This window comes from Xenopus tropicalis, chromosome 7 (genome assembly GCF_000004195.4).
Source record: "Xenopus tropicalis strain Nigerian chromosome 7, UCB_Xtro_10.0, whole genome shotgun sequence".
Taxonomy (NCBI): domain Eukaryota; kingdom Metazoa; phylum Chordata; class Amphibia; order Anura; family Pipidae; genus Xenopus; species Xenopus tropicalis.
Window position 1 is genome coordinate 128382850 of NC_030683.2, and position 21200 is coordinate 128404049.

Here is a 21200-nt window from a genome sequence, read left to right on the forward strand (position 1 = left end):
ATAAAAAGTAAATCAATGAATAATAGTTTAGTCAAAATGGTTTTTCAATAAATACATGGTTTAATTTTGCAAATCTTCTAAATCTGCTCCAGTGCCTGTCAATTCTTGTAATATTTAATATTTCAGTATTAAAATAAGCTAAATATTTCTTCCACTTACCATCCGTCCCGGGGATTGGAGATATAGGTTCTACAGAAAAGGGAAGATCACTCAGTTAATGCTGAGATTATTATTATTTACACCACAGATTAAAACAAACCTACCGAATATAATGTTTTACTTGGAAATTGCATTATTGTTATTGAGGTTTTAAATATCTATTATATTTTTTACTCCAAACATCCCATAATACTGTATATTAGATGTAGAGGTTGGTTCCTGGTTACAAGATGGTGCTGGTTTATGTGGTACGATGACTATTCATCATGCCAAATACATACAGTATATTACCAGGGTTATACAGCACAGAGGCTCCTACCTGCCAGTCACTTACCTGTGGCCCAAACTGACAGTATGTGTGTAACTGGGAACTGTAAGCTCCGCAGGGCCGGGACTGGGTCACATTTCATCTCAGTATAAATAAGGGGCAATAATAATAATAATAATATGTTCATTATGTCTGATTTGTGGTAAGATTTGCAGGGTATAATATCAGCCTTAACATGACAGAGATCAGTCAAAGTAACCATGTTTGTTTTTACATATACAAAACAAGGAGTAACTGTGGACCAATCATGTTTATACTTACTCCCTTCATATAGCTCAATTCCTGTTGGGAATCTGACTTCTATGACCCATATTCCTGAATAAAACAATAGGAAACATGAATGACACAGTAGAAGCCAAACAGCACTTGATATTACTGCTATTGTAACTAGGGAAATGGGTACGGCCTCAAATGAACTTCATGAGATACCTCCTGAGCTACTAAACATTATTACTGATTCACAATTCCTCTGGCAATGCCCAAATGAGAACTAGGCATGTCCTGTGAGACAGTTCCAGGGAGAAGACATCAGTTGTGACCCCAGTAAAACACACCCTATATGCCTTACCCAGTTGGTCAGTTGGCCCCTTTCTGAGGCATAACTAGAGCCGAGCAGATTATGTGGACCCTAACTTTGTCTGAATACTATGATTCCCTTCTGGACCCACCATGTCCTTGTGGCCTTCAATAAGAAGAGTGGGTTATGCCTCACCTTCCCTTACTGCTTTTAGGCAACACAATCCCATTACCCTCCATGCATTCCATTATATTGTTGTTGGTTTGGAGGGGGAGAAGGTGTCTGCATTTGTGTTTGGTAGTAGGGGTTCCTCTAGTTCAGTGCAGAGAAATTTGGTAGCAAGTGAAATGAACAAAATGTGCAGCTAAATAGATGGGCGTCCTGCAATGCAGAAGATCTGAGTGCCCCTGGCCCCCCTAGGCCACTGAGCACAGTTGGAGGCAGAGGTAGGTAGCTCAGGAGGGACCTTCTAGAACTTGTGAAATTCAATACAGAAGAGGCACATAATGTGACATTTTAAATCAATTATCTTCTGTTTTATGAACTGCTTAATGCAGGGGTGGGCAAACTACGGCCCGCGGGCCACTTCCGCCCGTTGTAATCCGACTCGCCGACTCCGTAAGTCTCATCACATCAGATTTGGTGTCTGGGGACTGACGAGTGGAAACGGCGTAACGCCGGCCTGGCCCGTCAGTAAGTCAATGTGGCCCCTGAGCCAAAAAGTTTGCCAACCCCTGGCCTAATACAATGTCACAGCCCCCTTTCAAATGAATACTTTCCCTTAAGTAAAGCTAAACATTGAACTGATTAGAATTTCACACAAATACAGCTGAAGTCCAATGGAAATTCTTATCGCCAGATTATCACATTTCGGTCGTACCTTTTCTTCCAGGAAGTGGCACAACAGGTCCTTTAGAACGACAAAAAAAAAATAGTTAGTTACCATTTAAAAGAAGAATAAAATCTTAATTGTAGAAATTGTCAACAGTAGACGGTCAATGGAGAGCAGAGGTACGAGGCAATTCTGTAATAAGGGGAGGCAATGTGGAAAGTGCAAAAAATTGACAAAATGTCTTATAGGTCTTATAGGATCAGCGATGCCCAACCATATTGCTCCCCAGCCCCTTGGATGTTGCTCCCAGTGGCTTCTAAGTAGGTGCCATTTTGAAATGTCTGGCTTGGAGACTAGTGATGAGCGAATCTGTCCTGAAAAATTCAAAAAGATTCGCGAAACGGCGAAAAATTTGCGAAACGGCAAAAAATTCGTGAAACGGTGAAAATGTTGCAACAATTTTTGGATGTGTGACTATTCTTTTGACGCCCACAACTATTCTTGCAACAATTTTTGGATGTGTGACTATTCTTTTGATGCCCATGACTATTCTTGCGACAATTTTTGGATGCGTGACTATTCTTTTGACGCCCGCGACTATTCTTGCGACAATTTTTGGATGCATGACTATTCTTTTGATGCCCGCGACTATTCTTGCGACAATTTTTGGATGCATGACTATTCTTTTGACGCCCGTGAATATTCTTGCGACAATTGTTGGACGCACTGCAAATTTTTCTGCTGTGAATTTTTTTGCCCGTTTCACAAAACAATCCGCCAATGGCGAAACGCAGAAATTTGCTGCGAATCCATCTCTGGTGAAACATTTCGCCCATCACTATTGGAGACTAGTTTTGGAAGCATAGAGAAGCAGTTTTACTCCAACCAGAGACTCTTGCAGGCAAGGAGTCCCCATAGGGCTACTAAATAGCCAATCACAACCCTTATTTGGCATCTCCAAAGAACTTCTATCAAACTTGTATGGCTTACGATGCGGGTCAAAAAAAAATTCTGAGCTGTGTCCATTCATATACCCAAGCCTGACCAGCCCCGCCTCTGACATCATGGAGGGGGCGGAGCAAGTGCACGTCTATAAATAGATGCTGTCAAAGTCGGAAGAGGGGAACAGTTAGGTCGCATATTTGCTGTGTGTGTCGGCCTGAACCCCCCCAAATGGTGGAGAAAACCCATAGGCCGGCCTGCACATCCCTCACTAGTAAAAAAAAGGTTGGGGATCCCTCTCATAGATAATCCCTGATGTAAACATCTACATGTTTGGTCTAGATCCGAGGTTCTCAACCTGTGGGTCGGGACCCCTTTGGGTCTTAGGAATAATTTTATGGTTGGGGGTCAGGAATACTTTGTATACTTACTCCCTCTGAATTTAGTTGGTTTGCCCGGACCTCCTATTTCTATGATGAAATCTGAAAAGTAAATGATATATTTGTCAGTGTCACATAAAAAGCAACAGGATTGTAGGTAAGATTGAATGACTTCCTGTCATGTGACCTTCAAGCCCCTCCCGAATCTGTAACTTACCTGTATATAATGGAACGTCAGGTTCTAGGAAAATAAATAAAAAACAATAATATTCCATTAATCATTTTACTATTAGGTGTTATGTATAAAGAGAGACTGTTGCTGATATACTAAATAATTTCTTGCCTGGGTATACTGAAAAAAACAAGTACCCTTTCCTTTTACAGATATGGGATCCATTATCCATAAACTAGTTATCCAAAAAGCTCTGAATTATAGCAAGGCCATCTCTCATAGACTGCATTTCAATCAAATAATTCACATTTTTCTCTGTAATAATAAAACAGTACCTGTACTTGATCCCAACTAAGATATAATTACCCCTTATTGGGGGCAGAACAGCCCTATTGGGTTTATTTCATGGTTAAATGATTCCCTTTTCTCTGTAATAATAAAACAGTACCTGTACTTGATCCCAACTAAGATATAATTACCCCTTATTGGGGGCAGAACAGCCCTATTGGGTTTATTTCATGGTTAAATGATTCCCTTTTCTCTGTAATAATAAATAAGTACCTGTACTTGATCCCAACTAAGATATAATTACCCCTTATTGGGGCAGAACAGCCCTATTGGGTTTATTTAATGGTTAAATGATTCCCTTTTCTCTGTAATAATAAAACAGTACCTGTACTTGATCCCAACTAAGATATAATTACCCCTTATTGGGGGCAGAACAGCCCTATTGGGTTTATTTAATGGTTAAATGATTCCCTTTTCTCTGTAATAATAAAACAGTACCTGTACTTGATCCCAACTAAGATATAATTACCCCTTATTGGGGCAGAACAGTCCTATTCGGTTTATTTCATGGTTAAATGATTCCCTTTTCTCTGTAATAATAAAACAGTAGCTGTACTTGATCCCAACTAAGATATAATTACCCCTTATTGGGGCAGAACAGCCCTATTGGGTTTATTTAATGGTTAAATGATTCCCTTTTCTCTGTAATAATAAAACAGTACCTGTACTTGATCCCAACTAAGATATAATTACCCCTTATTGGGGGCAGAACAGCCCTATTGGGTTTATTTAATGTTTAAATAATATTTCAGTAGATTTGACTTATGAAGACCCAAATTATGAACAAAATCCTTATCTGGAAAACCCCAGGCCCTGAGCATTCTGGATAATAGGTCCCATACCTGTATATTGTTTTGATCACAAATAATTACCAGAATAGTCCAAACTGGCTCAAGTTGCCCCTCACCGCCCCAGCTGAGCCCACTGATTTATTAGGACAATAACATGAGATATTTCAGTCTTAATTATCTACTCACTTTCTGTATACGGTACCGGAACAGTTGGCTCCTCTGTCTCTACAACCCATTCTCCTAAACAAAACAATAATAAGCATTTGTACTGGATTCAGCTGAAAGTTATACTGAAACTTCCTTTTCAAATCCTCTATCTACCTGTTCCTCATATTAACTATATAACTAGCGGGTTTGTGCTGAACATATTTTTTCCTATAGGTTTGTCATTATTTAAGCTAAACAGATCTCAAAACTGAAGCTCTTACATATTTGCTCCTTGCCAGGTAAATAATTAGATTCCCAGTATAAAGTCCTTTCCCTTTTCCCTTTGTTGTGACTGTTTTGTTAGAAGGAGTCAATTATGCAGGGGGATTCTCTGTACACTGGGAATCTAATGATCTACCTGACAAGGACCAAACATGGGGGGAACTGCTGCCCATATCAGTAACTATTGCCCCTTTATATCCTTTCCCTTGAGCCGCCATTTAGTGATGGGCTGTGTGCTCCCTCAGAGATCAGCTGACAGGAAGTGATGCAGCTCTAACTGTAACAGGAAGTAGTGTGGGAGCAAAAGGCAGAACTCTGCCCATTCATTGGCTGATGGGGCCTAGCATGTATGTGTGCCTTGGCTTGTTTGTGTGCACTGTGACTCCTATGATCCCAGGGGGCGGCCCTTAGTACTTAAAATGGCAGTTTCCTATTTAGGATTACCCAATGGCACATACTGCTAAATAAGTATATTTATATGAAAATGGTTTATTTAGATGAAAGAAATTCATATTAGTGATCTCTGTAACCCTTCAATATCCATAATGAGCAACTGACTCTTCCTAAAACCATAGCCAATGACTGTATATATTACCTTCGGTGCCGGGTAACTGAGATACAGGTTCTACAGAACAGAGAATCAAACAGTTACTTGTCTTGAATTATGAACATATTTTGTATTGCAAATAGAACGGTTGTAATTGCCCTGATAACACCTAAAGCAATACATTTACCTACATATAATGCAGCATATAATGGGCATTATTAGATACTATTTCTCATATTAGAGCTGTAAATGAATACAGATATACAAGGCATAGTAGTAAGTACTTACTCCCTTGGTATCGTACTGTTCCTGTTGGCATTCTCACTTCTATAACCCAATAACCTGAACAGAAACATACATTTGCCTTTATTCAGATAGAGAAAGAATCACTTAAACCATTATATTATATATACCTATATATGGTAGTACAGTGGGTCTGTAAATGGTTAATTGAGTCCACTGGTAAAGGTGGTTTTCATTGGTTTTTATTGCTTCACAAGCAAATTCCTGGTCTAAAAACCATTTTTAATCCATTGACCTTCAAAATCAAGGCAACAGGGAAGCCATTTTAGTTATTTTCCAGGATTCCTCCAGTCCCTTAAGTTGAGCTTTGAGTGAAAAGAGGCTTGTCTGCTCAGCAAGGCCGGAGAGCAATGGTCTCAATGGAGACACAATTGTGTATGTTGGCAGGTTTAGAAATGGACAGACCTATCTATGTTGTTTCCAATTCACTTTGAGGGCTAAAGTACATGGAGCTTCTGACTGCTGCTGCTTTCCAGGGAAAACAGTAAGTTTCCCCCTTTCTGGTTCTGATCCAGACAGCCCGGTTCTCGGAAGGGCTGTCTGGGTCAAAACCTCCTGTCAGGTTTTCCAAATTAGGAAAACCGGCAGGACTCATTGAGATTGAGGTGGTGATTGGCCAATTGCTGCGTCGTAGCCCCACCCCTGTGATATCACAGCCCCACTTCTTCCCTGCCCCTGTTAGTCACAGCCGCACCTCTTCCCCACCCCTGTAATGTCACAGCCCCACCTCTTCCCTACCCCTGTAATGTCACAGCCCCACCTCTTCCCCACCCCTTTAATGTCACAGCCCCACCTCTTCCCTACCCCTGTAATGTCACAGCCCCACCCCTATAATGTCACAGCCCCTCCTCTTCCCCGCCCCTGTAATGTCACAGCCCCTCCTCTTCCCCACCCCTGTAATGTCATAGCCCCTCCTCTTCCCCACACCTGTAATGTCACAGCCCCTCCTCTTCCCCACCCCTGTACGTCACAGCCCCACCTCTTCCCCACCCCTGTGATGTCACAGCCCCACCTCTTCCCCTGCCCCCATGACATCACCGCTCCCTGCCAGGCGAAAAGAGCCAGCAGAATTGGCACAGCCCCACCTCTTTCACACCCCTGTAAGTCACAGCCCCACCTCTTTCCCACCCCTGTAAGTCACAGTCCCACCTCTTCCCCACCCCTGTGATGTCACAGCCCCACCTCTTTCCCACCCCTGTAAGTCACAGTCCCACCTCTTCCCCACCCCTGTGATGTCACAGCCCCACCTCTTCCCCACCCCTGTAAGTCACAGTCCCACCTCTTTCCCGCCCCTGTAATGTCACAGCCCCTCCTCTTCCCCACCCCTGTAAGTCACAGCCCCACCTCTTCCCCACCCCTGTGATTTCACAGCCCCACCTCTTCCCCTGCCCCCATGACATCACCGCTCCCTGCCAGGCAAAAAGAGCCGGCAGAATTGGCAACCCTAGAAAATGGTGTTCAAAAGGTCCCTGTCTGTCAGCAATTTCCTTAATTACAAAAGAATAGAGCTGTGGTTGATACATGCAAAGCATTGTGAGTCTATCTTGCCTTTCTAAAAGCAGGTTACCATAAGGCTGGAGTAGATTCCCAGCATTCTGCAGAAATATAGCATCAGAAACTGTGCGAACAGCTAAAAAATGCTCGTACCACCTAGTGGTAAGTAGGAGAATAGCACCCAGTAGCAGAAATAGGAGAAGCTGCATCATATATGACCTAGAGATAAGATAATAACTAGGGCAGTAGCTGCCTGAAAAAGCTGAAGTGGTTCTATAAAATTTCAATACATGTAGACACATGTAGAACTTACCTTTCTTCCCCGGAACTGGGGCAATGGGTTCTGTAAAGACATGAAAGTGAATAAATAACTTTTGTAACACGTCAAAGACTTGTTTTAGACCTAGTGCTGTAGATTGGGAGCTGCAGAAAAAAATATACTATACAATCTTGGAATTTCATTTGATATGGGCAGCGTCTAGTTTGGGACCCCTCGTTATTGACCACCATTAAAAACCTTCTAACCAAGTTACTTGGGCAGACTTAGATTATGGGTTGGAAAGGCCGCAGCCAACCTTAATAACCAGATCCGCACCGATAGCCGCTGAAGGCTACTTTTCTGAAGATCCCCAGTCCCCACAATCCAAACTTTGAGACCAGCCCCCTTTTATTTAACCAAGCCCCTTCTAACAGTGGCTGCTATCCCCAACCCCCTAGCCTCAAACTGGGGGACTGGCCCACCAACATACCAGGAAAACTCCCAGTGGGCCCCAGGTGTCAGTGGGCCCTCCTGCTCCTGACCATTTGGCCTGTTTCATGGTCATTCCCTATTTGTGAATGGGAAGAAAGAATAGAAATAGATGGAAGGATAGATGCTAGCATGGAAATAAAAGAGACTAGGAGAATGGGTGAGGAAAGGAGGAACAGTAGTTTGGAGAGTGGGCCTAGGGTCCAAGATTTTCTGGTGGGCCCCTGGGGTCCCAGTCTGACACTGGACTTAAACAACTTCCACCATGTTTTTCTATTTGGCTGCGACTATTTACGCCATATACTCCCTACTGATATCACACAAGGGAGGGAGGGGCCTGCTAAGGTAAAATGGTGCCTGACTCCACCTCCCCTGCTCATTTACTCTTTTTCTTCCTATCCCTTATTAAATCCCGTGCAACACTAGACTTCCCATAACCCCTTGGGTAGAACCTCTTCTTGGGTCCCCTTCCTAGCCCTGTCATGGCCCCTTCACTACACTTCCTTTGGTTCTGATTGGTTCCCAACCTTCCTAATGCTGCGACCCTTTAATACAGCTCCTCATGTTGTGGTGACCCCCAACCATAAAATTATTCCCAAGACCATCGGAAATATGTGTTTTCTGATGGTCTTAGGTGACCCCTGTGAAAGGGTCGTTCGGCCCCCAAAGGGGTCCCAACCCACAGGTTGAGAACCACTGTTCTAAGGGGCCCCTTACTAGTTAGGGTCATGGACCACGGCAGTTCTACAAATGTAATTTTTTAAAAACCCCAAAAGATCACACCCTACGTAGTGGAAATGTATCTGCCCCTGGAAGCCCATTGGCTGAGTACAAGCTGGGGTGCAGAGGCAAGCTAGCTTTCCTTATATTGAGCGGCAAATTAGAGAGGCTTCAGATGGGGTTTTTGCCTTCCTCTGGGGCAACTAGCAGTTAGGCAGGTTATATATAGGCATTATGGTTGAACGTGATGGACATATGTCTTTTTTCAACCCAACTTACTATGTTACTATGCTTCTGTTCTGCTGACCTACCTATCCACACAATGGCAGTCATTTATCAACATTGGGCAAATTAGCCCATGGAAACTAACCCATGGCAACCAATCAAACTGTTGCATTCTTTGTTCTACCTGCAGCTGGCTGAATAAAGCCAGTCTCTGATTAGTTGCTATGGGTTACTGCCCATGGGCAGATTTGCCCAGTGTTAATAAATGAGCCCCCATTATAGGCTTCATTGTAAGGTTTGATCCAAGCATATTTATATACTTACTCCCTTTGAATCGTGATGGCTGGCCTGGGTGTCCTATTTCTATGATCCAATCTAAATACAAAATAAAACATTGTGAAAGTAAAAAATATGAAATATGTGAATGGGATAAATGTATTCAATAAAATATATTACGTGGTCCAAACATTTAATAAATTGTATACAAGAAAGTGTTGGGTTATTATCTTAATAACTATATATCCCCAGTTTGTTATTTACCTGTAAACACTGGAGCTCCCGGTTCTGGAAGGAAATATAAATGGGAACCAGTTACTGCACTTTCTGCCGTCGTGTTTCTCTTAAATATGTCATTTTGGGGGAATCCAGGGGGCAGAATTATTATTGCTCAGCAGGGTTTTGGGGAATAAAACCTTGTTAGATGAGGTATTTTCTCTTAAATAAGAAAAAGTAAGTATAACTCAGCCTACAGCCTTGTGCCTTTATATGGGCACAGAACCCCTCAGTGACTGCTAATATCCTTATCATTTACAGTAGGGGGTACATTATCCCTTATAATACATGAGTGATACTCAGAGTTCCCTGTATAACTCAGCCTGCAGCCTTGTGCCTTTATATGGGGGGCACAGAACCCCTCAGTGACTGTTAATATCCTTATCATTTACAGTAGGGGGTACATTATCCCTTATAATACATGAGTGATACTCAGAGTTCCCTGTATAACTCAGCCTGCAGCCTTGTGCCTTTATATGGGGGGCACAGAACCCCTCAGTGACTGCTAATATCCTTATCATTTACAGTAGGGGGTACATTATCCCTTATAATACATGAGTGATACGCAGAGTTCCCTGTATAACTCAGCCTGCAGCCTTTTGCCTTTATATGGGGGGCACAGAACCCCTCAGTGACTGCTAATATCCTTATCATTTACAGTAGGGGGTACATTATCCCTTATAATACATGAGTGATACTCAGAGTTCCCTGTATAACTCAGCCTGCAGCCTTGTGCCTTTATATGGGGGGCACAGAACCCCTCAGTGACTGCTAATATCCTTATCATTTACAGTAGGGGGTACATTATCCCTTATAATACTTACTCTCTTCATAAAGCACCGGCATTGTTGAATCCTCTGTTTCTACAACCCAGTCTCCTAAACAAGGCAATAAAACAATTAAAGTTATGAATCTAATTATTCTTCTTTGTTACTAAATGAGGAATATCATCAATTGACAGATATGACAGATATAATATTATTATACACAACATACTGTAACTTTAGAATCTGTGTAAAATCTACATTTTCAAAAACTTCTCTCTGCCTAACCAAAAAATTATTGTGTTATAAATTGTCCCAAATACAGCATCTTCCCATGTGTTTGGGTGTATTTTTTTATTTTTGTTATTTTTTCCCACTGCACTGGCCATATTTATCAAAGAGTTAAACTATAGTCCACCAAAGTGAAATTCCTCCACTCACTATTCATTTCTATTGAATTTTCAAAGGTGATTTATCAAACAGTGACATTTTTACTCTTAGGGGCAGATTCAACAAAGGGTGAAATTACAGCTCACCAAGGTAACATTCTCCCATTATCTATATATTCCTGTGGGATTTTTAGAGGAGTATTTATTAGTGATGAGTAATGATGGGCGAAATGTTTCGCCAGGCATGGATTCGTGGAAAAATTCACCATGCGTCCAAAAATTGTTGCCCGCAACAAAAGAATAGCCGCGGGCGACAAAATAATAGCCGTGGGCGACAAAATAATAGCCGTGGGCGACAAAATGATAGTTGCGGGTGACAAAATAATAGCCGCAGTGACAAAAGAATAGCCGCGGGCGACAAAAGAATAGCCGTAGGCGACAATTTTTTTGGACGCATGACATTTTCGCCGTTTCGTGAATTTTTCGCCACTTCGCGAATCTTTCACAACATTCACGAAATGGTGAAAAAATTTTCCCGCGCAGCGAAACGGGACAGATTCGCTCATCACTAGTTTTTTCGCCAGGCATGGATTTTAATTTTTTTTGCTAAACTGTGGCAAAAATTTCCAAAAAAGTCGGCAAGACAAAAATGTTGTAGAGGCAAAAAAGCTGCTGCAAAAAGAATGCCCATTGACTTTAATGCGTTTGAAACAAGAAAAAACGCCCCAAAAAGTTGCCTATGGACTTCAGTTTTGCAAATTTTTTTGCTCTTTTGTGAATTTTTACAGCAGTTTCGCAAATTTTTCAGTGAAGCTAAATGAGACAGATTCGCTCATCACTAGTTTTTATCAAATGTTGAAGTTTAACCGTCACCCATTAGTGATGCGCAAAAATGTTCACAAAGGTATGAATTTGCGATGAATTTCCGCATTTTGTAAATTTTGTGAAAAGAGCGCAAAAAAAATTTTCACTGAAAAACCCCACTACACGACACAGAGTGGTGCGTGTCAGAAAACATTGTTGCGTGTATTCAAAAAATTGTTCCGTGCGTCATTTTTTCGACACGTGCAACATGTTTTTTCCAGTCGCAACAATTTTTATTTGACGTGCAATTTTTTGTGTTTTGTGAATTTTTCGATTTTTGCCGAATTTTTTCACAGTTTCGCTCACTATCACCCATTGATAAAAGTGTTCGTAAAAATCCCATAGGAATGAATAGAATGGGGGGGGGGAATTTAATGTGCTGAGCTCATTTCGTACTTTGATAAATCTGCCCCTCACCCTATAAAATATGCGCTCCTATAAACCCATAGAATTGAACAGCAAGGGGAAGGATTTCACTGTGGAAGATCAAGGTGAGCTCTAGTTTCACTCCTTAATTAACTGGCAAGATAAGCTGCCAGCTTGACCCCTCCACACCAAATCAAAAGCTTATTGGACTATGTAGGGGGGCAAACCAGTGGCTGTCCAATCAATATTGACCACATACAGCAGCTATAGGTCAGGATTAAAAATGGTGTTGTAAAGGACCTCATCAGCCCATTGCCATATAATAATCTGATCACTCACCTGGGGACTGGGCAGTACCCCAGAAGGTTGTCCAATGAGTTGATCTAAACCCAAATTGGGTTTAGATCAACTCAGTGGACAACCTTCTGGGGTACTGCCCAGCTCCACAGGCACAAACTTTACCTTTAATTTATTCAATAATACCCTTCTGATAGGTCCGGTGGTCAGAAGGTCCTTCAGGTTCCAACATTATGATCAGGCCAGTTTTCGGCACAGCACATTGGTGGCCAAATTGGGTTTAGATCAACTCATTGGACAACCTTCTGGGGTACTGCCCATCTCCACAGGCACTTAATTTCAACTTTAATTTATACAATAATACACTTATGATAGGTCCGGTGGTCAGAAGGTCCTTCAGGTTCCAACATTGGTTTTATGTTGCCCGTTGCCTCCAACATCTTAATCATATATATATAATATTTCAGCAAAGGTTCATCTTACCGTCTGTTAATGGGGAAGTTGGAACTGTGGAATAAGAGAAGCAACAAGGAAATTGTAAAATTCAAACTTTATGAATTATGATTAATAACTGTGTATAACGGAGGCTGTGTATATACTTACTTCCTTCATATCGTACTGGCCCCGCCGGCTGTTTCACTTCAATGATCCATACTCCTGCATTAGACAATAAAACATTTATTTTTTAAATTGGGACTAATACAAAGTCTGATTACTAAATAATTTCTGACATAATTAAACATATATTATGCATTACCAATCCAATTGGTTGTAGAATCTGAATACAACAAAATCGTATTTTTTCTAAGGGGCACATTTACTAATCCACGAACGTCCGAAAAGCGTCCGAATGCGTTTTTTTAGTAATGATCAGTACTTTGCGACTTTTTCGCGAATTGTCGCGACTTTTTCGAGCTCTCAATACGAAAGTTGCGACAAGTCGTAATGGCTATGAAAAAGTTGTGACAATTAACGAAAGTCATAATGGCAATGAAAAAGTCGCGACAATTCACAAAATTTGTAATGGCTATGAAAAAGTCGCGACAATTCGCGCAAGTCGTAATGGTTACGAAAAAGTCGCAACAATTTATGGAAAAGTCGTAATGGCGACGAAAAAATCGACAAAAATACGAAAAAGTCGCAAAATGTTCGTTTTCCAATCCGAATTTTTCGGATTCGTGGATTAGTAAATCAGCCCCTTAGTTTTCGCACTGTGCGTATTTTCACGTTTTTTTGCTACTTTGCTAGACTTTTTCGTACTGTGCGTCAAAATTTACGTGACAAAATCGTATTTCGTAAGTACAAAAGTTTCGGATTCATTCAAGCTTCGGTACCGTGCCTTTCCTTGGGTGCCATTGAGCCCTATGGGAGGCTTCCAAAATCATGCACTGAAGGATCAAAGTCAGAAAGGTTTTCCCGCTGCTTACGATCGTTTGGATACGAAAATCTCGTGACTTTCGGATCGGCGATACGATATTATCGTGACTAATACGATTTTTTCATAAGCATTTTCGTGACATTTCCGATCATCGAAAATTATCGTATCTAATCCGAATTTTACCCATTTCGGGATTCGAACTCGTACTTTGATGAATCAGCCCCCACGTGTGGTTTTGGGAACCAAATGCTTGAGTCCGGAGGTACAAGTATTAATGCATTAATAAATCAGCCCCCCCATGTCCAGAAGGAGATTTGAAGCTCACCTTTTTTATCAGATATTGGAGCAATTGGTTCTAAGAGTAAAATAAAGTAATGAAAGTTAGGGTACGATCCATATTATAAAGTTCAGGGAAAACAGATACATTGATGGGATATGGAATTGGGGTAGCAACCCTGGGAGATGTATTTCTAATTCACCCACATACTATAAATAATAACTCTGCAAAACAATAAGGTGATGCCATTGTTCTAAACTGAGTCAGAAGGGTTAAGATGGACAATGAAGTTTTGTACGGGGTGCTGTAGGGTTATATCATATTTTCAGCATGCCCTACACACAAAGTAAGAGTAGAGTAAGACTTTTTTTCTAATAAAATTGCCCACAAAATACTATCTATGGGGGCATCTCAGGAGGCAGTTTCAACAAACCCTATATGTTCCATAGTAAGTCTAAGAGAAGAGAATAGCCTACTGATGCTTCATCTAAGAGGGAGGTCATCATGCTTTCTAGCCTGCCTGATTGGGCGTTCCACACATGTGACCAAATATGATGCCTTTCTTCCCATGGGCTAAGTAAGTGCTTCATACAGTTTTCAGGGTATTGGAGAGAAACAATTATTCATTGGCTAAAGAGATAATAATATGTTCAATTTTATTGCAAGAGTCACCCATGAAAGATGTAGATGCCTCCAACATCTGGAAGTCTTGGAGGTTAAAATTCTAGGCTGGATCTATTTCATATATAGTATCAGGGGCATGTAGAGTCCATGGGCTGACTTGCAAGCTTCATACCTACAGTTGTGTTGTTACTGTATGTTGGGATCCAAATAAACTAGTGGCCCCCAAGCTTCAGTAGTGGAGGTGTTGACCCAGCATGAGCACCAACTGGTAGAGGATTTGGCCTTTTATGACTCAGTTTTCAGGTTTCTCTTACTTTGGTATAAGCTAAAGGAACGAACCAAATGTAAATACTCACTCCCTTTGTATTTTGTTGGCTTCCCTGGACCTCCAATTTCTAAAATCCAGTCTAAAAACACAAGAAAATAGGCATTTTGATGGTGACAGTCTCCCATCTCAAAACACAATCATAAACGTCAATATAATTTATACAGACTAAATATATTGTCATGGCTACATGATTAATATCAAACTTCATAATAAGTAGTGATGAGCGAATTTGTCCCATTTCGTTTTGCCATAAAGTTCACGAAACAGCAATAAAATTCGCGAAACGGTGGAAAATTCACGAAACGGATTTGTCACACGATTTTTTTGTCGCAATCATCTTTTTTGTCGCCTGTGGGGGGTTTTTCTGCGACCGCACCCTTTTTTGATGCAACAGCGCCCAATTTGTCGCACAACAAAAACAAAATTTGCGCTACAAATTTTCCCTCAGCGAATTTTCACGGAAGTTTCGCAAAACAATTTGCCAATGGCGAAATGCGGAAATTCGCTGCGAATCCATGCCTGGTGAGAAAATTCACTTGCTGCTAATAATAAGTTCAATATTTGTTATTATGTTAAATAAAACATTTGCATTGAGTGGTAAGTGGTGATTAGTGGTGAGCGAATCTGTCCCGTTTTGCTTTGCCGAAAATTTAGTGAATCTTTCAAAAGATTCGTGAAACGGCAAAAAATCTACGAAACAACGAAAATGTTGCACAGGAAAAAAAAAATTTGCTCACGACTATTCTTTTGGAACCCATGACTATTCTTGTGACAATGTTTGGACATGCGACTATTCTTTTGACGCCCGCAACTATTCTTGCAACAATTTTTGGATGCGCAACTATTCTTTTGACGCCTACAACTATTCTTGCAACAATTTTTGGACTCGCAACTAATCTTTTGACGTGCAACTATTCTTGCGACAATTTTTGGATGCGTGACTATTCTTTTGACGTGCAACTATTCTTGCGACAATTTTTGGATATGCGACTATTCTTTTGACGCCCGCAACTATTCTTGCGACAATTTTTGGATGCGCAACTATTCTTTTGACACCCACAACTATTCTTGCAACAATTTTTGGACTTGCAACTATTCTTTTGACGCCCGCAACTATTCTTGCGACAATTTTTGGATGCGCAACTATATTTTTGACGCCCGCGACTATTCGTGCGACAATTTTTGGATGCGTGACTATTCTTTTGACGTGCAACTATTCTTGCGACAATTTTTGGATGTGCGACTATTCTTTTGATGCCCGCGTCTGTTCCTGCAACAATTTTTGGACGTGCAACTATTCTTTTCATGCCCGCAACTATTTTTGCAACAATTTTTGGATTTGCAACTATTTTTTTGACGCCCGCGACTATTCGTGCGACAATTTTTGGATGCGTGACTATTCTTTTGACGTGCAACTATTCTTGCGACAATTTTTGGATGTGCGACTATTCTTTTGATGCCCGCGACTATTCTTGCGACAATTTTTGGATGCGCAACTATTCTTTTGACACCCACAACTATTCTTGCAACAATTTTTGGACTTGCAACTATTCTTTTGACGCCCACAACTATTCTTGCGACAATTTTTGGATGCGCAACTATTTTTTTGACGCCCGCGACTATTCGTGCGACAATTTTTGGATGCGTGACTATTCTTTTGACGTGCAACTATTCTTGCAACAATTTTTGGATGTGCGACTATTCTTTTGATGCCCGCGTCTATTCCTGCAACAATTTTTGGACGTGCAACTATTCTTTTCATGCCCGCAACTATTCTTGCAACAATTTTTGGATTTGCAACTATTTTTTTGACGCCCGCGACTATTCGTGCGACAATTTTTGGATGCGTGACTATTCTTTTGACGTGCAACTATTCTTGCAACAATTTTTGGATGTGCGACTATTTTTTTGATGCCCGCCTCTATTCCTGCAACAATTTTTGGACGTGCAACTATTCTTTTCATGCCAGCGACTATTCTTGCAACAATTTTTGGATGGGCGACTATTCTTTTGATGCGCAGCTATTCTTGCAACAATTTTTGGACGCACGACTATTCCTTTAACGCGTGACTATTCTGGCAACAATTTTGGGATGCGCAGCAAATTTTCCGCAGCAAATTTTTTCATCCGTTTCGCAAAACAATCTGCCAGTGGTGAAATGCTGTGAATCCATGCCTGGTGAAACATTTCGCCCATCACTAGTGGTGATTCCTTGCCCTTCAGTTTTTCATCGAATTTTTAAAAATTTGATTCAATTAAGTTGACTTGATTGGCCAATTTCAAGTTGGCCAAGCTTTTTAGGGTTTCAATACCTAAAACCCAAAGAATGGCTATGGTAGAGTTAGGTGGTCTTAGATATGGAATCCCACCGTAGGCAATATCAATGAAATATGTCAAATCAGATTTCCCATAGATTTGATAAATATTTATACAATATGATACTGACTGATTCCACTTTTTTATGGGTGTAAATTTGCTTTCTATGAAGATCGATGATGTTCAGTTGGTCCTTGGTGATTGGTTCTTTATGGACCAATCATTGAGTTAATTAATGATTATCAATTATGATTGTAATCATTAACAAAAAAATGAATATCCTACTCTGTTTACAAGTATCACTGTGTACCCCAAACACCCCAAAAATAATCTGATTTTGTTCATTACTGTACCTCTAGACAAAGGAGCATCAGGTTCTAGAAAAAGAAATGAAGAAATACAAAGTTTATATTTTTAATGATATTAAAGCATTTAATGTACTGTAAAAAAAACACAGGCTAAAGATGGTGAATGAGACCCCATTTTAAAGGAGAAGTAAACTCTAAAAACAAATGTGGGTAGAAATGCCATATTTTCTATACTGAACTTACTGTATCCCCCCTAAAGTTTCAGAATCTCTACAGGACTAATGATTCAGGACTTCAAAGTTGCGCATAGGAGGGTCACCATCTTGGATTTTTTAAGGAGTATCTGTGATACTCACATGATCATTGTGCTATGGGGCTGATTTTTTAATCCCAATGCAAATTGCACTCGTTTTTGAGCTGCCATGTAATGTGAATTTTAATTAATTACTGATATGCCTTGTATTGTGACTTTTATTTTCTATGGGGCAGATTTATCAAAATGTGAGTTTAGAGCTTAATACATAAAAACTCCCCCACGTTCTATTCATTCCTGTGGGATTTTTAGAAGTGTATTTATTAATGGGTGAAAGTTTGATAAATATGCTTTTAAAAATATCCCATAGGAATGAATAGAACGTGGGTGAGTTTTTATGTATTAAGCTCTAAACTCACATTTTGATAAATCTGCCCCTAAATATATGGTATGTTGTCGGTCCCTAGGCTCAGGTACCTGACGGCAGAAAAGAGCATGGGTTGTAAAAGAATATGGGGAAATAGTTGGTACAGAATCTCAAAATATAAAAAAAGGAAATGTACACATTAGTAAATATGCTCCATAAGGGGCATTAATAAATATCTACTCACTTTCTTCATATGGTATCGGCACTGTGGGCTCCTCTGTTTCTACAATCCACTCTCCTAAATGCAACAATAATTTCATTTCATTCTCTCATTCTCCTATTTAATTTAGAATTAAAATGTAAAATTCAAATTCTTTGAATTCTGTGGTATGTAAATAAATTAGTGATGCACCAAATCCACTTTTTTGGATTCGGCCGAACCCCTGAATCCTTCATAAAGGATTCGCCCGAATACTGAACCGAATCGGAATCCTAATTAGCACATGCTACTTAGGTTTTGGAAGGGTTAAATGTCGGAAATTTTTGGAAAAATTTCTGTGTTTATGTGACAAAAAGTCACATGATTTTTAGGATTCGGATTCAGTTCGGCCAGGACCATGGCTATGACCGAATCCAAATCCTGTGGAAAAAGACTGTACCTTGGCCGAATCCCAAACCAAATCCTGGATTCGGAGCATCCCTAATGAAATATCATCACACAAGATCCCTACTTTGTAATACGATATTTGTAAATAAAACTTTAACCCGCAATAAGTATCTAGGCATTGTGACTGTTATTATCCTAAGTTACCTTAGATTTGTTTATTACATTATACAGGTATCGGACCCCTTATCCGGAAACCCGTTATCCAGAAAGCTCCGAATTACGGAAAGCCCATCTCCCATAGACTCCATTTTAATCAAATAATTCAGAATTTTAAAACTGATTTCCTTTTTCTATGTAGAAATAAAACAGAACCTTTTAATTGATCCCAACTAAGATATAATTAATCCTTATTGGATGCAAAACAATCCTATTGGGTTTAATTAATGTTTTATTGATTTTTTAGTAGACTTAAGGTACTGAGATCCAAATTACGGAAAGACCCCTTATCCGGAATACCCTTGGTCCCGAGCATTCTGGATAATGGGTCCCATACCTGTATACAGAATTACAAGCCTTGGGACAGAAATAAAACAGGGAGGCAAAACTATCAAAATTCCAATTTCCAAATTTTTTTCAGATTTGAAAATGACAAAAACTCTACAAAATGTGCATTTATTTATGAAAAATACTCAAATGCAAAAACTCCCCAAAGTTGTGATGTAAAGTGAAATCCCCTTCTACTCTTTATATTCAATGACAGCAAAATTCAAGCTATTTTTCATATGAATTCAAAATTTCCATTGACTTTTTTATGAATTTGTTATTTTTCAGGTGGCATTTTTTTTTCCATTCAAGTTTTCATGTTTTTTGTGAATAATAAATCTCAAAAAATTGGGAGAGACAAACATATATCTTTACCTCATTCCAAATAAAGCTTTGCAGAACTAATTTAATGCTTTATCTAAATTAGTAAATTCAAAAAAAAGTTCCACTTACATATAATGTATTAAATTTTTTTATATTTCAAATATTTTAAACTTGTTTTTTGGTTTTTTTAAACGTACCGTATGGTCTTTCCACTTACTTGTTTTATTAAATGTACCCTATGGTCTTTTTACTAACAACAAATAGAAATTTATCTTACCTTCTGTACCTTCTAATGGAGCCCGGGGTACTGCAATACAAGGTAAAGAGTTTGTAATTGTTCATTATGCAGACAAATCTATGTGAAATCTACAGGAATCGGTGGTTCAGCTACATAAGAATAGTGATAAGCCAATCTGTCTCGTTTTGCTTGGGTGAAAAATTCGTGAAACGACAGAAAAATTTATGAAATGAATGAAAATTAATGAAATTTTTGCAAAATGCATTTTTTTATGCGACTGCACCTAATTTGTTGTGGGCACACCCATTTTGACGTGGGTGTGTCCATTTTGACACAACCGTGCCCAATTTGATGCAACCATACCTATTATGCTAAGACCACACCTGATTTGTCATGCCTGTGCCTATTCTGACACGCCCCTTTGATTCAACCACACCTATTTTGACACGCCTGCTCCCAATTTGACGTGACTTTTTTGGTGGCAATTTTTTCACTGAAGTTTTATGAAACAATTCCCCAATGGTGAAATGCGAATCTATGCCTGGTGAAAAAATTTGCTCATCACTACACAAGAACAGACCTCTTGTCCCTCTCCGTGGGGGGGGGGGGGTAATGGCTGGAGAGCAATCCCTTCCCCATTTTGGCTTATGCCAAGGAGGGAATACTCAGAAACTGTAGGTGGCAACTTAGTCCCAGGCACCACGAGCACATGAGTGGGGAAAGGGACAAATAAATATTGTTTCCTGGAGGACCTGATAAGGAAAAGTGCATTTAATAGATATTCCCAAGAAAACTATTCATTATTGATCGGCCAAATTGTTGACATGTCCACTGGGAACATTGAGGCATATCTAGAAGGTCAGGTCAGCCCTCTCTTGGTGCCCTACCCAATGGGACACCACTGAGATGTATCCCTTCAACTTCCTAAGTGAAGGTAATGTACATATTGTCCCCATAATTCCCTGTCCCTCCTGCTACTGATATCAATGGAGGTTCTCAGGTTGGTCTCACAGCCAGTAGGTGATCCTTCTTCAGGATAGCACCAGAATATACTCACTTCCTTCATACTGTTTGGTTTCTGTTGGGAATCGCACATTTATGACCCACACTCCTAAAAATAAAAAGATATGGTAAGTATTTGCTAAGGTAAAGGCAAATTTCAAGTTAACAAAATCAAATATAAAATCCATTCTACGTAATAATTTTTTGTAGAACTTTTTGTGGGTGTTTTTTTTTCAGTATCGAACTGTTCCAAATGACCAACTTATTTCCAATTTACCTTTCTTCCCAGGAACCGGAGCATCAGGTTCTAGGAAATATTAAGAAAGTGGAACAGTTACATTAAGAAAAACATCTATAAGAATATATAAAAATGTATTGAAATCTATACAATTATATTTATTTCAAATTAAATTTAGGTGAAAAATCTTAAATCAATCATATAAAATGTGGGTTTTGTAAAAAAAAAAA

At 39.9% G+C, this 21200-nt stretch overlaps 1 protein-coding gene across 1 annotated transcript in view; it reads right to left on the reverse strand.

Annotated features, from left to right (window-relative positions):
• LOC116412020 overlaps positions 1–21200 on the reverse strand; it is a 388305-nt gene that overhangs the window by 306798 nt on the left and 60307 nt on the right. The window contains exons 56-76 of the mRNA XM_031905216.1: positions 21010–21039; positions 20788–20841; positions 19770–19799; positions 18263–18316; positions 17444–17467; positions 14803–14853; positions 13871–13900; positions 12771–12824; positions 12651–12674; positions 10312–10365; positions 9476–9499; positions 9260–9310; positions 7556–7585; positions 5734–5787; positions 5494–5523; positions 4656–4709; positions 3376–3399; positions 3210–3260; positions 1885–1914; positions 749–802; positions 160–189 (exon numbers count right to left, since the gene is read on the reverse strand). Of these exons, the coding sequence (XP_031761076.1) occupies positions 160–189; positions 749–802; positions 1885–1914; positions 3210–3260; positions 3376–3399; positions 4656–4709; positions 5494–5523; positions 5734–5787; positions 7556–7585; positions 9260–9310; positions 9476–9499; positions 10312–10365; positions 12651–12674; positions 12771–12824; positions 13871–13900; positions 14803–14853; positions 17444–17467; positions 18263–18316; positions 19770–19799; positions 20788–20841; positions 21010–21039 (837 nt within the window). The remainder of the gene's footprint in view (positions 1–159; positions 190–748; positions 803–1884; positions 1915–3209; positions 3261–3375; positions 3400–4655; positions 4710–5493; positions 5524–5733; positions 5788–7555; positions 7586–9259; positions 9311–9475; positions 9500–10311; positions 10366–12650; positions 12675–12770; positions 12825–13870; positions 13901–14802; positions 14854–17443; positions 17468–18262; positions 18317–19769; positions 19800–20787; positions 20842–21009; positions 21040–21200) is intronic.